This window comes from Rhizoctonia solani, chromosome 13 (genome assembly GCF_016906535.1).
Source record: "Rhizoctonia solani chromosome 13, complete sequence".
NCBI lineage: Eukaryota > Fungi > Basidiomycota > Agaricomycetes > Cantharellales > Ceratobasidiaceae > Rhizoctonia > Rhizoctonia solani.
Window position 1 is genome coordinate 399,634 of NC_057382.1, and position 17,172 is coordinate 416,805.

Sequence of the window (17,172 nt, forward strand, 5' to 3'; positions counted from 1 at the left end):
TTCTTGAATTGTTACTGAATACCCGTTTCTTTCAGTCCCCACTGGAGTGGTTTCCGTTTGAATCCTACTGTCTGCCAGTTCAAAACGTCCTAGTTGTACACGCAATTTTGCAGTCCATTTTCTCTTACATGTTGTGAGCCGTTTTCCGCGTGTTGTCTGATTTTCTCAATTTGTGTGTGCTGGTATCCATACGTATTGCATTGAATATATACCCTTGTTTGTCTCACTATCTTGTGCAATTTGTGTTGCGCCTAACGTATGAGTTTTGGTCAAGTCATCTCTACTGATTTGTGCGGGTTTTCCCTATGGCGTACACGGGCTTGAGTCAAGAAGATAGTAATATTTGTACCAGAAGGGGCTATATGCGGCGTACCAGAAAACAAGACTGAATGTTGGATGTGTACTGGTTGGGCAAGGACGTACAAATTGTCTGACATTAGAGATATGTCGATTTGTCGGAAAAAGGTAGAAAAACACAGCTCTTGGACCGCTTGAAATTGTACCAAAAAGGGGACACCTAAACATACTAACATTACATCCCAAAAAGCACTTATTATTGTGCCAAATATAATACCATTCTGATGCAAAAAGTAGCCCAAATCCCCAAACCCATTTCATCTGAGGTTTCAGCATCCCGTTTTCATTCAGAGCAAGAGGATGTAGGCAACCATCTTCCTGTTGTTGGCTGAGTATGGAACCCAAGGCTGCGCCGGATGCATCTGTTTCCAGGAAATATGGTTTAGTTGGGTTGGCGTGACAGAGGACCAGAGCGTTGGTGATGGCATCTTTCAGTCCCTGGAATGCTTCTTGTTCTCTAGTGTCCCATTTCCATGGCGTGTCCTTCTTGACCAGGTTGTGGAGGGGTCTTGCCATGTGGCTAAAGTTGGCAACAAACCAACGGAGAAAGTTGGCAAATCCAAGGAAAGACTGCACCTCTTTGACTTTAGTGGGCATGGGCCATTCTTGGACCACTTGGATCTTTAGCTTGTCCAGACTGAAGCCCTTATCTGACACAATTATCCCTAAGTATTCCACAGAAGTGACATGGAATGTACATTTGGACACCTTGCAGAACAATTGGTTTTCCATCAGACAATGTAAGGCCTTGTGGACGTGTTGGGTGTGAGATGCGTCATCCTTTGAGTAAATTAGGATGTCATCTAGATAGATGATGACGCAAACGTCTAACAGGTCCTTGAACAGTTTGTTCATGAAGTGTTGGAAGGCTGCAGGAGCATTGGTTAAGCCAAAGGTCATGACCAGGGATTTGTAAAGGCCGTACTTGGTGCGGAAAGCTGTTTTCCATTCATCACCTTCTTTGACACGGACGTTGTTGTAACCCCACCTCAGGTCTAGTTTGGTGAAAACCTTGGCACCACAGAGCTGGGCCATTAGGTCACTGGGGCAGGGTAATGGGTAGATGTTCTTTTTTGTCCGGTTATTGAGGCGGCGGTAATCAACAACCAATTGGCGGGAACCATCCTTCTTGGGTACAAACATCACGGGTGAACTGATAGAAGATTTGCTTGGGTGGATTTTGCCAGCCTTCAACTCATCCCTGAGCCAGTCTTTGAGCATAGCGGATTTGGCATCCATCATGCTATAGAGAGGAGAGTTTAAGGGGCTTTCTTCTGTGAGTTCAATCCCAATGTTGTAGTGCCTGTGTGGAGGAAGCTTGTTGAATTCCTCTTCCCCAAATACCTTGGCGTATTGGTGGTATTCAGGGGGGACTCCTTCAAGGGGGTTTTTATTGGCTTCCTCTTCTTTGGCAATGACCATGTGTTCTGGAGGTGTGTGGGGAAAGGAGAGAGTACGTGAATTCCAATCAATCTCCGGATTATGTGCGTCTAGCCATTTCAATCCCAGGATGGCAGCGTGAGACCCTGTATTGCAAATGAGGAAGGTCTTGGTCATTTGTTTGCCATCAAGGGAGAAGGTTAGAGTTGCCTTCTTCCAGATTTTGCCAGCCTGGGGGCTCAACCCATCAAGCATAGTTACGGTTTGTGGTGTGGGGAGATCAATGAGCGGGAGGCAGAGTGATTCCGCGGTGCGGGGGTGCATGAATGAGGATGTTGCGCCTGAATCAATCAGGACTTCTAATGGTTCCGCTTGCTTTAGTTGTATAGAGATGGTAAAAAGGGGTGACAATTTGGAAGCAGTAGATACATGACAGACTTCTATACAACTATTACTAATGTCCATGGGGTTCTTGTGCGCGGCAGCAGAGACCCTTACTCTTTTCCCAATTGGTACTCTGAGTCTTTGCCTAATTTGGCGGTTTCTTTGGCTTTCCCCTTATCCTCCTTTGGGGTGGCCTTCCATCTGGTCTGGCACTTGGCAAACCTGTGCCCTGGTTTGCCGCATTTGATGCAGAGACCTTCTGCATGGCGGCAGTTGCGTTCCTCCTCCAAGACATAGTTGGGATTGGAAGAGAGGGGGCTGGTTTTGGTGGCCTGTTGGCCAGTATTTGCCCCCTGGTTGGGGGTGTTGGAGGTTTTACCAGGCTTACTACCCTGTTGTGGGTGGCTGGCTCTCTCCTTGCGGAGAGCATTGTCAATGATGAGGGAGGCATCTTGGAGTTCCCTCAAAGTACAGGGTTGCCTCTCCCTTGTGGCAATTTGTCTTTGGACCTCCCAGTGAAGTCCCCGCGCAAATTGGCTGCGGAGTGCAGCATTGTTCCAATTGAGTTCCATTTGCAGCGTGCGGAACTTAGTGATATATTTGGCACAAGTGCTGGTCTGAGTGAGGGAGGTTATTTTTCTTTCCACTGCTCTGGTAGCATCTGGGTTGCCAAAGGCGGCCAGGAATTCAATTTTAAACTCATCCACGGTTTGGATGAGCGCGCGGTGGGACCCTAGTTGGTCCAGATGGGGATGGGCCCAGGCCCCAGCTGCTTCCGTCATGTTCATCAACAGGAAGCTCAAGACCTCCAGGTCCAAGGGGAACTGCCTCTGGTTTAGGCAAACCCAAGCTAACATCCGTGTTAGCCATTGTTTGGCCTCCAAGCCAATCTTGCCTTTGAAGGCATCTGGGTGGTCCACCTTTACGGTAGAGGGGGCTGGAGGCGGTGCCGGAGTGGCTTGGGGCGCTGCTGGAGGTGCTGTAGGGGCTGCTGGAGCCGGTCCTGAAGGGAAGGATGAGGAGGGGTAAGGGTTGAAAAGGGTGAGGGGTTTGCGCCTGGGGGCCCCTGTAGAGATGATGGGGGCTGGGGCCCCAAGGAAGGGTAGAGCCTTGCCAATAGGCTTGGCTTTGGGCGCAGCCCAGGGGGTTTCCTCAACTGCAGGGGGTTTTTGATCTTCAGGGGTGTGGGGACCCCAAGTGAGCTGTAGCTGGGCAAGCCCATCCTTGACAACATTGACTGTCTGGGAGATGTTCTCAACGTTGGTGCAAACCTCTTGATTAATTTCATTTTGTTCCAAGAGGGTCTGCTTGATGTGGTCAACTTGGGTTTGTAGTCCCCATAAGAGGCGGATGACTTGTTTGAGGCTGATTTTGCCAAGCTCAGGGGAGGCTGGCGGAAATTTGGGTCCCAACTGTCCTTGATCAACAGGGGAGCAGGCTTGAGAGGGTGGCCAGGAATGGGTTGCCATTGTATGAGTGGGGCATGAGCGTCCAGCGTGGGTGGTTGCTCAGGAGGAAGATTGAGGGGGTGTGCAGGAGGTAATGGTGGCAAGGTGGAGAGGGAAGGTGCCTGTAACAGGACTTATGAGCGCTTTATTACTCAATTGCTAAGACCTTGCGTCAAACAACCTAGCATTGAACAGTAGGAATTGCTAATCACAGCCGTGGGCAGGTGTGATGTAGAACCCAGTCTCTGCAAGCGGGTGTATTGGCTGTCTAGGTCCGCTGGTAAAGGGTGCAGCAACCAGGGTATGCGGGCAATAGGGACTTCCTGCCTTATAGCAATTTGGTACTAGGAGGGGACAACGCTGGTTTGATTATTGACAGCAAAAGGCAATCCCAATCTCCGGTATTTCCCTTGTGCTAGTACAGGGGTCCTTCTTGTTGTTGAGCTAAGTAAAGGGGTGCTGGTGGGCACAGTTTGCAACCAACTTAAGGTCAATTACCTAGTGTCCTAGACGTCCTTAAGGGGCGTCAAGGCAGTGGGCACTTGTGGCCGTATGGAACTAAGTGAAAACCGCCTAAAGCGGTGTGGGAGCTACCTGCAACAACAAGCTACCTATCTACAATGACCACACACTGTAAGGCAGTGGCAAGCTACGTATGTACAGTGAGTCCAACACTTAAGGCGTGTAACTAAGTGGTTGCTGGGCAGTAAGGCCCTTGTACAGTGGGTGGATGCAACAAGAGGTAATTGACCTGGGTGTTACCATGGTTGGTTGGCCTCCTTATATATTACAGAGGTGAACTAATTACAAATGTATAATATGCAAAGCCTTATCAAATAAGAACCCCACTCCATAGTTGGCCTTACTCATGCATACGTGTTGTAATGATGTCATCAGGTGGAGGTGGCTACGTGTGCTGAGTAAGCGCGGTTTGGGGACGTGGCTTGGCGCTTAGTGTATGATATAAGCGCCGGAGTCACGTGATCAAAAATGTAGTCCATTCTACTTTGTTTAAAATCAAGAAAATTGGAATAAATTCCCTGGTATCTGTTGTGTCTACAACACCTGTGGCTAGGGGGGCAGGGGGAGTGCAATGTCCCCCAGCAACTTATATTATTAATATATCACTGTGCATCATATATACTATATATATCTTTGACAGTGGATATATATGGTAATAACCCCTCCAGATATGGGTTATGACATGTGTGTTTTAGGTTCTCTTGAGGTTCCCATGTGTTCTCTTTGGACCCATATCCCTTCCATTTTACCCAGAAGTACCATTTCCCGTCTCTTTCCTCAGCGTCTGTTATGCCTTCAACCTTGTATTCCTCTTCACTGTCCACAGTGACTGGTGGTGGGCAATTTTCAAAGGTATGTTTCTTGTCCCTTCTGACTTTAGATAGTAGCCCCACATAAAAGACATTGTGGATCCTCATGGTTGGCGGAAGCTCTAGATGGTATGCTTGGTCAGAGATTTTCTCAATTATCTTAAAGGGACCTAGGCGTTGCTTGGTTAACTTTGGACTCAGGGTTTTCAGTTTCACATTTCTGGCGTCCAACCAGGCCTCTTCTCCAATTTTGAATTCCAGTGGTTCTCCTGCTTCTCTGGCTACCATACGTGTCTTGGATTGCCGGAGTGCGGCCTTGATTTCCTGCCATTGCGCTTCTATTTGTGCAACCATGTCATCTGCTTCTGGGACATTTGTTGGAACATTGCTTGGGGTCAGAGAGGGCTCCCATCCATATAGTGCCTTAAATGGAGATTTGCCAGTGCTGCTATGTACTGCGTTGTTATAGGCAAACTCCGCCATAGGTAACCATTTGACCCAGTCCTTCTGATTAGTTCCTGAGTAAGCCCGTAAGAAGTGTTTGACTGTGGGGTTTACTTGTTCTGTTTGTCCGTTGCTTTGCAGGTGGTAAGCCAAAGAGAAGTGGGGGTCTATCCCTAGGTGCTGGTACAATGCCCTGAGGAATTTGTTGTTGAAGACCCTTCCACAATCCAAGACTGTTTTTTTGGGCATGCCATAGCGTTTCCACACATGCTGTAGGAATAGGTCTGCCAGTGCTGGAGCTTTGAGCTTTTTCAAGCATTCCACCAGGATGACATATTTGGTAAAACTATCCACAATGACTAGGATAGAGTTGTTGTTACTGTCTTTGGGCAAGTCTACTATCATATTGTAAGATATATGTTGCCATGGTCTGGTAGGGAGCTCAAGGGGCTGAGGCAGTATGGGAGAGTACTTTGGCTTTCAAATCCATTAGCAAGTTTCACAAGAGTCAACATGCCAATATGTGTTGGCGCAGATGCCTGGCCAGTAGTAGGTGCATGATAACAGTTCCAGGGTTTGTTGTCTCCCAGGGTGTCCTGCCAAGGGGCTGTTGTGGTAAATCCTTAGTAACTCTGTTTGTAAGGCTCCCACATCCAGGACCACAATTCTCCCTTGATAGAATATTAGACCTGCCTCCATTTTGTAATTCCTAAACGCTTGTTTGATGGATGGGGGTGCCTTTGACTTGTTTTGGAGGAATTGTAAGATTTCCTCTAGGGATTTGTCTTGGTCTAGGGCAGCCTCAATTTGGCACTGGAGCTCTTTTTTGGGTGTGACTATGGCTATGTTGACAAATATAGGGTTGGGTAACATGGTCTGGTTGTCAGGGGGAATGTTGGCATGATTGGATTGGCAGGATAAGGCATCTGGTTTTCCAGACTGTTTACCAGGGCAGTATACAATTTGGAAGTTGTACCCAGCTAGTAGGAGGTGCCATTGTGCATGGTAACAGTTGAATGTTCTTGACTCCTTCCAGTACTCTAGGTTCCTGTGATTGGTGAACACGGTGATGGGGTGCAGGGTCCCTTCCAGGAAGATTTGCCAGTATTCAAATGAACGGATGATTGCCAGGAGTTCCTTGTTGTGGGTGTTGTAATTCTGTTTGGCACCTTTGAAGGATTCCAACAAGAATCCCAGAGGATGTAAGCAACTGTCTTCCTGTTGTTGGCTAAGTATGGAACCCAGGGCCGTGCCAGAGGTGTCCATCTCTAGGAAATAGGGTTTGGTTGGGTCAGCATGGCAGAGTACTGGGGCATTGGTGATAGCTTCCTTCAGGCCTTTGAAGGCTTCTTGTTCCCTAGTGTCCCATCTCCAAGGTGTGTCCTTCTTTACCAAGTTGTGTAACAGCCTGGCCATGTGACTGAAATTGGCCACAAATCAACATAGGAAATTGGCAAAACCTAGGAATGATTGGACTTCTTTGACTTTAGTTGGGGTCTGCCTGTTAAGAGTTGTGTAAGTACAGGAGTAAAAAAGAATTACTATATACAAGATGTATATGGGAGTAACTGAGAACTAGTATTAAGAATCAGAGTATATGCACAGAATATATGCACAATATAGGCTAGGTTATCAGGAATAACAACTCCTAACAAATAGTCTAGCAACTATGAGGTGCAGGTGGTTGGTTATGTATAGTACCTTAGACTAATGTTACTTAAGCCTAAGTCACTAAGGGTATGTATACTTAAGGTCTCTGGGATAGTACCTTAAGTAAGAGGGTTACCTGACTAATGTACAGGATTTATAGGGTTTGCCTAATAAGTATAGGACTTATAGATGCTTAAGTAAGACTTAAGACTTATGGGGTTTACCTAAAATATATCTAGGATTTATGAGATATTGTAGATAAAGCTATCTACAATATAGGGGGTATGGTGGATTGAAACACTATCACTCAGTCACAACAATCCTTACAGTATTGTTGCACTATACTCAATGTTGAACTCAACAACTGTGACAGTCAAGGGGCACAGGGTTGCAGTAAGTACGCTAATAGGTTACCCTGTGTCTGTTGGGACTGGCCTATGGTCTTAGTGTGCCAAATAACCTCCTATGCTATTTACAGTGAGTCAATCACTTAAAGTAAATGCGCAGATAAGCTGTTAAAGGCTTGTGTGTATATGTCAATATATAAGAGTAAAAGTAGGATGCATTAGAAGTGTCTTCACAGGGTCCTTTTATACCCTGAGAAGGCGCACAAACAAGTATATACTGTCAGAGCCAACAACTACCAAGAGGTAAAACCTAACAAGCTATTGCCTAATATAGGACTTATCAGCAAGTAGGGCCTAACAATGCTCAAGGCAAAGCCAGGAAAGGGTAGGACAAGACCTATATAAAGTAAAGTGCACTAAAGCTGTTAAGACAGCAGGGCAAGGAACCTTTGACAGGGACTGGTATGCTCTCAGGCAATACTCTTAAGTGTATGTCTTAGGGTAGGTAGGTGTGGAAGGGGATAAGAGGTTGAGTTCTGAGGCTTAAGGCTCTCAGAACCCTCCTTATATATTCAACAAGCAAGGGGAATAGTATATACAGTGACAAACACAATAACAAAGATAAGGTCACATGACCAGAGATAAGAAAACAAGATCACATGACTAAAGGTCATGTGATGAGATTACATAATAAGTGCTCAGCGCCTAAATAGCATAAAGATGCATATATCCATAAATCTTCATGAAAATAGCGCATATATTCACTATTTCTTTGACTTAGTGGATTCTAAGGTGGTCACGCCTCTAGGGCATGACATATATATGATTGATACCAAGAGGGGGTACAGGAGGTACATGTGGCCACTGAAACACTTGAGGGAGCCTGTCATGACCCATGTCATGACCCAAGAGGCATGGACACAGATACCCTAATATTCTATTATCATTTTATCTAAATTTTACAAATTATATGGACCAGGGGATGTTCCCAACATGACCACAGGCCATGCAGGACTCCCCTGGCAGAGCAATCAACATGGAATGTGAATGGTCCCTTTGTTTAGCCTGTTAGCTTTGTCCTCTGGTTACTTAGTTACCATATGTCCTTAGTTGCATTGTTCTATTGTTCTCTTAGTTACCCATACCTTTGTAGTATGTCTTCTATTGTTCTCTTAGTTACCCATACCTTTGTAGTATGTCTTCCATTGTTCTCCTTTGTACTTTACAGTTCCCTTGTTCTGTATGATGTATATAATGAAGGGAGAGTTCTGGCATTCAGACCAGAACTTGACCTCCTGTCAATCTACTGACTACCCTCCCCACTCTCCTGCTCTACTCTAAGGGGTCTTGTGCCATATTTGGCAAGTAATCTCTCTATCTAAAGTGTTGGTTGCAGTCTTCTGCTTATCCCCAAAGCCAGCACTGCCTCTTTAGGCATATATCCCATTCTTCATTAGTCAGACTCTGACAACCCATGCCTTTGCTGGCATGTCTCCTGACCAAGCCACCTACTAATAGGATATTCCACAGTCTTTAGAAGGCCGCATATACTCACATATATGCAGTCAGAACTGTCATTACTCTAAGGGCTCATGACTTAGAGACTGACAGTCCACCAGGGTCACATGACCTCCCCCCCTCCAGTCCTTTATCAAATACTATACTAAACTACTACAGATTTGAGGTGGGGGGGGATGACATAATCTCTTCTATCATAATATATTATTCAGACCTTGCCCACAGGCATTAACATTGGCCCGCGGCTAGGGGGGCGGGGGAGTGCAACGTCCCCCAGCAACTTATATTATTGATATATCACTGTGCATCATATATACTATATATATCTTTGACAGTGGATATATATGGTAATAACCCCTCCAGATATGGGTTATGACATGCAGCAGTATCCTACCTTTGGGACTGTTTACTCCAAGGATGAAACACTTAGCCTTGGGACATCTAAGGACCCACACAGGTAAATACTGCCTTGGGGCAAACATTGCCTTGTGGCAAATATTAGGATCTGTTGTTTGTTTACTATGTACCAAAGTATTGGCTCCCTCAAGTGTTTCAGTGGCCACATGTACCTCCTGTACCCCCTCTTGGTATCAATCATGTATATACTTGTTTGTGCGCCTTCTCAGGGTATAAAAGGACCCTGTGAAGACACTTCTAATGCATCCTACTTTTACTCTTATATATTGACATATACACACAAGCCTTTAACAGCTTATCTGCGCATTTACTTTAAGTGATTGACTCACTGTAAATAGCATAGGAGGTTATTTGGCACACTAAGACCATAGGCCAGTCCCAACAGACACAGGGTAACCTATTAGCGTACTTACTGCAACCCTGTGCCCCTTGACTGTCACAGTTGTTGAGTTCAACATTGAGTATAGTGCAACAATACTGTAAGGATTGTTGTGACTGAGTGATAGTGTTTCAATCCACCATACCCCCTATATTGTAGATAGCTTTATCTACAATATCTCATAAATCCTAGATATATTTTAGGTAAACCCCATAAGTCTTAAGTCTTACTTAAGCATCTATAAGTCCTATACTTATTAGGCAAACCCTATAAATCCTGTACATTAGTCAGGTAACCCTCTTACTTAAGGTACTATCCCAGAGACCTTAAGTATACATACCCTTAGTGACTTAGGCTTAAGTAACATTAGTCTAAGGTACTATACATAACCAACCACCTGCACCTCATAGTTGCTAGACTATTTGTTAGGAGTTGTTATTCCTGATAACCTAGCCTATATTGTGCATATATTCTGTGCATATACTCTGATTCTTAATACTAGTTCTCAGTTACTCCCATATACATCTTGTATATAGTAATTCTTTTTTACTCCTGTACTTACACAACTCTTAACATAGCCTGCCTTATAGCAATTTGCTACTATGTGGGACCAACAGCTTTTTGATTATTCTAGCTGAAAGGGGAGTCCAATCATGTGATTTTGCTTGTGCTAGTACAGGTAACCTTCTTGGTGGTTGGGGCTTAGTGGCAGGGATGCAGAACGGTTTGCAACCAACGTAAGGTTGATTACCTAGTGTCCTAAACATCCATTAGGGCGTCAAGGGGGATGGCGCTTGTGGCCGCAGGGTACAAAAGAGACAAAGTTGCTTAAGGCAACAACAAACCTATCTACAGCAACAAGCAACTATCCTACAACAACAAGACTGCTTAAGGCAGTGACAAGCTATCAAGGTACAACAACAAGGCCGCTTAAGGCAGTGTAGACTATTCTAAGTAGTTAACTAAGTATTTACTGGGCTATAAGGCCCTTGTACACTGAGTGGATGCAACAAGAGGTAATTGACCTGGGTGTTACCATGGTTGGTTGGCCTCCTTATATATTACAGAGGTGAACTAATTACAAATGTATAATATGCAAAACCATATCCAATAAGAACCCCGCTCTGCAGTTGGCCTTACTCATTCATATGTGTCACTGACATGTCATGATGTTGTCATAGGTGGAGGTAGCTATGTATGCTGATTAAGCGCGGATGGGGATGTGGCTTGGCGCTTAGCATAAGATATAAGCGCCAAAGTCATGTGATTGAAAATGTAGTCTGTTTGTTTTTGTTTAAATCTGAGAAAGTTGGAATAAATTCCGTGGTATTGATTGTGTCTACAACAGAAATGCTCCCCAGCCCCATGTTGTCACTGAAAACAACACAGCAATTGGATGTACGTGTCTCACATGGGTGGAGAGAATGTTTTTGTTGCAGGGTGTTTGCAGAGAGACTCAGTCAACAACAAAGATACCCTTGGGCTCCTTCTTGGATCTCTCTTGGACACTCTGATCACCACTGTGGACCCGGCTCTGGGTCTCTTATTTTCTGGCGGCATGTATACATTAAGTTATCTACTTGGTAAATTTCTACCAAAACGTGCTTGACAATACTGACTCAGGACTCCTCTAAGGATTCAATCTCTGCTCAACTTGATGACAAATAAAGCCCTTGTTCTGCTTTCCCCAAATAAATATTTTATTTATCATATCTTTGTCTCTATACCAACACGCCATGTGTGAAGTATCCAAGCGCTTGACTTCAGACTTGAATGGCAACGTGATGCATGGTGTTTTATAATCCCTTTAGTTTTGTCCTCCCGCTTGCTCTATTGATCATAACCAATCATATTATCTTCCGGGCAAATTATTGCTAAATTATCTAATATATCCAAGCCATTGGGCCCCAAAAGTAGTAGAATCCCAGACGATTACACTCTAAAGTATGAGAACAAGACTCCAAGTATTTATTTGGGTATATACAAAAAACAAAGGTGACGGTACAATGGAAACTGGTCCCATGGTTGAAGGTGGGAGGCAGGGAAACGGACCAAGATATAAGGGAGGGGAATGGAGGAACAAATACACCAATTTATGCTCCCGTCATAGGGAGCGAGCGCTTGACCGGTCCCCATCAGTTTGCTCCTAGTTACTTAGGTGGTGTGCTTCAAAAACACCGTGCGGTTGGAGTGGGTGGCGGAGGAGGTTGGCGCTTGTCCGTCGGGCGTTAGCGACACTGAAGTATACCTAGTTTTGTTATTTATGTTTTGTCCCATTGTCACCTTTCACTTTTCACGTTATATGTTTGCTGTTCTCTTTTGCTTTTTCTTTCCTTCTCTTTCTATGTAGTCTGGGGCTTCTTGCATACCGGATCTAGAGGGTGTACAGGATAATAAATTGAGATTCAAAAATAGAAATAATGAGAGACAAAGTGAGTTGAAAACTTGCTAAAGCAATGCGGTCCTCGAGCCCGGCCGACCTAACTAGAAGAAGCTGTCATTTTTCCAGCTCATTCGTGCTAGCATAAAATAGGTGAGTTGGACAAGATTTGCGAAGCCTGGCCCTTGACATTTGATACGTGGCTAAGCCCATCCTGGAATCACATGATCATGAAAGAAGAGCGTCGTATCACCGTGAGGCGAGTACATCATATCTTCAGAACTTAGACCCAAACCCTATCACTACATAATATATTCTACCAAAATAAAGGCTATGGATTGGAACTTACGGAGATACACAGGAATGGTTAGGATACTAAGAGCCGTGATCACATGGTTGTGTTTGAGTAATTGAGTTTGCTACAACTATATGTGGTACGACGAGCAAGTCCAGAGGCCTAACTTCTGATTGAGCATATATTATTGCTGGAATAAATCGAGAGTCCTATTAGCTTTTGGTATACAGGCATAGAGTATATGAATTGCTAAGTTGTAAATTAAGGTATTCCGTCGGGGTTGGTGAGAATGTATGCTGTCATTACGACCTCGTCGCCTATCAAGTCATTGAATACTATTAGAGTCCAATAGTGTCGAAACACCATAATCTAATCTGCATTGCATGTCAGTGTTCTGTTTGGCCACCTGATTTCCGCTGAAACAAGCACGCACTTGGACCATATGTTCTTCATGCTGTGCTTTTTATGCTTGTAAATTCAGTGCATATACGAGCCCAAATCCAGAAATTTCAACAAAGTAAAGCGGACGAGGCCAAAGGCCTAAGGTCGGAGCTGAATGTTAATGACATACCCATTTGTAGTCAGCAATCGACCAAAGTGCTGTAAAGAATATTTGATAGACGCAGACTAAATTCCAAAAGTAGACCTACGTGACAAAAGGCCCCTATAAGTCTCATCCTGTTGAGTCCAGGTGAAGTCCAGAGGGTTACACAACGTGCAACACTTGTGATTCATAACAACTTGCATAAGGAATCAGCCACGACCCGTGAGATTTATGTATACATCCATCACAAGCGTAACAAGAGACACATACGAACAAGGCTTAGGGAGTTCACGTGAGGTGATGGGTGTCGGACTTAGGCTGTGCATCAGGTGTCAATCTCTGCGCTTGCGCACTGATAAGACAAAAAGCAGAGCTGGGCCCAGTAGAACGTACCACCATTATACTACTCAGCCCATACGACAAGCTATTGGACTTGGGAGCGTCTTAAAACTTCTGGTGGTACTGACTACTAAGGGCATATAACAAGGCAAGAAAGGCAGTTCAAGCAATTCATAGTGGTGGCTACGAGTGCAAAATACTAATCTCTTGACATGATAGGTGCAGATAGGGCATAAGTTCAGTATATTGAATTAGTCATTTGGCTGTGACCAACCAGTTTACTCGATCATAAACGGGAAGTTGGACCAGCAACCGGGAAGTGTGTGGCATTCGATACAACTATTACAGCTCGTATAACCTTCTGATCACTGGCGGAAGAAATACAGGTCATTATCAAGAGTACCGCAGAAGATTGCTAGGATAGTAGCAAGAGATTTGGCATTGTGTCAGACATAGGTCAAAGTAAAGGCTCACTCTTGGGTATCGATGGATGGCTTAGGTGAGCGCCAAGGGAGGCTGCTGGATCTTTTCATCATCCACTTATATGTAATCTTATAGACTACAAAGATCTATACAAGGAAGGAGAATTTTATCACAACGAGTTTCGGCGGTCCAAAAACTTAGATGACCTTGAGAAGGCAATTGACTATGGAAATCGTGCCCTGGAGCTGATTCCAAGTGAACACTTAGACTTGTTGACCCTGTTATCGTGCTTGGGAGCATATCATGATGATCGATATCGGCGGCTTGGGAAATTGGACGATATGGAGAAATCAATGGAGTACGATGTCCGTGCGCTCGAAATCATGCCTGAAACCAATCCGCACTTTCCAAATCAGCTAGCTAATATTGGGGTATCTTATGGTCTTCTATATCAACGTTTCGGTAAAGTGGACAGCCTCAACAAAGCAATCAAATACAAGTCTCGTGCGCTCAAACTTACTCCTGACGGCCACCCGGACTTACCGGGCCGGTATGCAGCTCTAGGAGTGTCATATGTAGATCGATATCAGCGTCTGGGGGAGGGCGATGACCTCAACAAATCAATCGAATACAATTCCCGTGCACTCGAACTCACTCCCGATGGTCATCTGGACCTTCCAAACCGGCATGCAGCGCTAGGAGTGTCATACACAGATCGGTATCGGCGTCTGAAAAAAGTTGCAGACCTAAACAAAGCAATTGAATACAAATCTCGTGCACTCGAACTCACTCCCGAAAACCACCCGGATTTGTCAAGCCGGCATGCAACTCTAGGAGTGTCATACACAGATCGATATCGGGAGTTGGGACAAGTCGACGATCTGAACAAAGCAGTCAAACATAGCTCTTGTGCACTCGAACTTACTCCCGACGACCATCCTGACCTGCCGAGCCGGCATGCAACTCTGGGGGTGTCGTACTCGGATAGATATCGACGCACAGGAAAACTTCTTGATTTATACAAATCATTCGAACACGACTTTTTTGCGCTCAATTTGACCCCCGATAGACATCCCACTCTATCTTTGCGCCATTTCAATTTGGCTGTATCATCTCACGAGCTGTACCTCTACACAAGCGATCCTGACTGCCTGCACAGCTCCCTCGACTCATTTCGCAAAGCCTCTCAGCTGCTCACAGGTGCAGCTCGCGACGTGTTTAACAACGCCTTTCAATGGGCAAAGCTGACGTCCAAATACAACTACCTTAACCCTATTGAAGCTTTCCGCGCGGTGGTAGACCTTCTCCCTCACTTCATATGGCTTGGCGCTACTACCTCTCAGCGGTACCATGACCTGTCCCTAGTAGAGAACGTTGCAGTCCGAGCTGCCTCTGCTGCCATTCGCTCATCTGAATATAGTCTGGCGCTCGAATGGCTAGAGCATGCACGATGCGTGGTGTGGAATCAGTCGCTCATGCTTCGGTCTCCTCTAGACACTCTGGAATCGTCGTATCCAGCCTTGGCCGCTCAGCTGCGGGAAACTGCAAAACAGCTGCATCATGCAAGCTCCCAGAATCCAGCACCCAGCTCTGTCACATACTCTTCAGAGCATCGCCATCAATTGGCAAAGGAATACGACGATCTACTAGCCCAGGTACGGAAGTTGCCTGGTTTCGAAACCTTTCTTCGACCCATGGAAGTAAAGGAACTCTTAAAGACTGCTCGATACGGACCTGTGGTTGTCATCAACTGCCACGACGCCCATTGCGATGCGCTTGTGATCAAGCCTGGAAAGGACCACGTTGGCCATCTCGCTCTTTCCGACTATACCGAGGAGAAAGCGCGGAATGCTCGCTCGCAGATTGACACCATGCTGAGGAACAAGCGACTTCGAGAGCGCGGTTTCAAGCCCAAGGCTCTGCCTCTGTCAGAGCCTGAACCTGACATCGGGCTGGTGCTTGCTAGTCTCTGGAATGAAGTCGTCAAGCCGGTGCTTGATTACCTGGGATACCTCGTGCGTCGGCCGACTAGACATTATCACCGTGTATATGCATATTAACGCGCGTTCTTTAGGATAACGATGCACCAAACGACCTCCCCCATGTCACGTGGTGTCCCACAGGAGCCATCACCTTCTTGCCGCTACATGCGGCCGGGGACTACGGCCAACCGCGATCACGAGTGTTTGACCATGTCATATCCTCATATACGCCTACTCTTAATGCTCTGCTATCATCCGTTCCTACCGTGCTAGATCGACCTCCTCGGGTGCTGGCCGTCGGTCAATCGATCACACCCGGTCACAGTCCATTGCAGGGCGTCACCAGAGAGCTCGAATGTCTTAAGAACCACACACAACACCGAGCGGTGTACTCACAGCTGAAAGATGACCAAGCGACAACCGCAACCGTGCTCGCCGAGATGGAACGATACGACTGGGTGCACCTGGCATGCCACGCTCATCAGAACATTATGAACCCGACCAAGAGCGGGTTCTACCTGCACGACGGGACCCTCGACCTAGTGACCATCACCCAACGATCGTTCAAAAACAAGGGACTCGCGTTTTTGTCTGCGTGCCAGACTGCGACGGGGGACGAACGGTTGCCCGATGAGGCTATTCATCTTGCGTCTGGGATGATGATGGCTGGGTATCCGAGCGTGGTTGCGTCGATGTGGTCTGTGATGGACGAGGATGCGCCGTTTGTGGCTGATAAGGTGTATGAGATGTTGATGAAAGCTGGGAAGGTCGGGAATGGAGAGGCGGGGAGAGCGGTTCATTATGCTGTTGCGGGGCTACGCGAGAAGGTTGGGGAGAAGGAGTTTGGGCGGTGGGTGCCGTATATCCACATTGGTTCGTAATCACAAAATGTAGTCTCAGAGATTTTATCATCTTGTGATGTTTTATGATGATTTAAGTGGAATTATTGTACTATATGGTAGCATACATGTGGTACATTCAAATCAATATAGCCTGGTATTATACCGCATATATTCGCAAGTTTTCCGATTTATGCTTCCGCAGGAAAGGGCTGCTTTCCGAGAGTAGTTTCTGGCTACGGCTAGTATACTCAATCACCGTTGTTGTCTGTGAAATGAATACGTGTTTAAGTAAAATACACCATTACGTGACAATTCCAAGATAAAGTGCTGGTCGCATTTTGGATCATAGATTCATGGATATTGATACAAATGGATAGAATGCCAATATAAAGCTCAAGGATCGAGATGTGCGGGCTTTATGATATGGCCAAATATAGATTGAGCAGGTATACTTCGAAAGCAAGAACCTCGCGTCCGGATCCTTTGGAACAGTCAGGTAAGACTCTGGAAAGGACACGCACAGAACGTACAAAAAGCTGTGCTAAGAATATCAGTTCTGCCGTAAAATAGGATTCAATATAGAAAAATTCGAGAACGTAAAGCAAGGTTTGTCGCAAGTTGCCGAATTAACCTCGTTGGGACACGTGGTGGAGTGCAGATGGGTGGAGACTCATATACCCGTTTCGGGGTAGATATGCAGTAACTCTAGCTT

The 17,172-nt window shown here is 45.7% G+C and overlaps 4 protein-coding genes across 4 annotated transcripts; 1 reads left to right on the forward strand and 3 right to left on the reverse strand.

The window, feature by feature from the left end:
- Nucleotides 1–269: 269 nt before the first annotated feature.
- Nucleotides 270–2,202, reverse strand: RhiXN_06990 (Retrotransposable element Tf2 protein; the record flags this gene model as incomplete). Its single annotated transcript, XM_043326806.1, has 2 exons — nt 270–303; nt 575–2,202. The coding sequence occupies 2 exons, from the start codon at nt 2,200–2,202 to the stop codon at nt 270–272; spliced, it is 1,662 nt and encodes a 553-aa protein (XP_043185278.1).
- Nucleotides 2,203–2,231: 29 nt separating this feature from the next.
- On the reverse strand, nt 2,232–3,590 carry RhiXN_06991 (Retrotransposon-derived protein PEG10; the record flags this gene model as incomplete). The annotated part of the gene is made up of 1 exon (XM_043326807.1): nt 2,232–3,590. The coding sequence occupies one exon, from the start codon at nt 3,588–3,590 to the stop codon at nt 2,232–2,234; it is 1,359 nt and encodes a 452-aa protein (XP_043185279.1).
- A 1,103-nt stretch (nt 3,591–4,693) lies between these two features.
- On the reverse strand, nt 4,694–6,760 carry RhiXN_06992 (Retrotransposable element Tf2 protein; the record flags this gene model as incomplete). The annotated part of the gene is made up of 2 exons (XM_043326808.1): nt 4,694–5,821; nt 5,858–6,760. 2 exons carry the CDS (start codon nt 6,758–6,760, stop codon nt 4,694–4,696), a joined length of 2,031 nt encoding a protein of 676 aa, XP_043185280.1.
- Nucleotides 6,761–13,699: 6,939 nt separating this feature from the next.
- On the forward strand, nt 13,700–16,499 carry RhiXN_06993 (CHAT domain protein; the record flags this gene model as incomplete). The annotated part of the gene is made up of 3 exons (XM_043326809.1): nt 13,700–13,712; nt 13,772–15,651; nt 15,711–16,499. The coding sequence occupies 3 exons, from the start codon at nt 13,700–13,702 to the stop codon at nt 16,497–16,499; spliced, it is 2,682 nt and encodes an 893-aa protein (XP_043185281.1).
- Nucleotides 16,500–17,172: the final 673 nt, after the last annotated feature.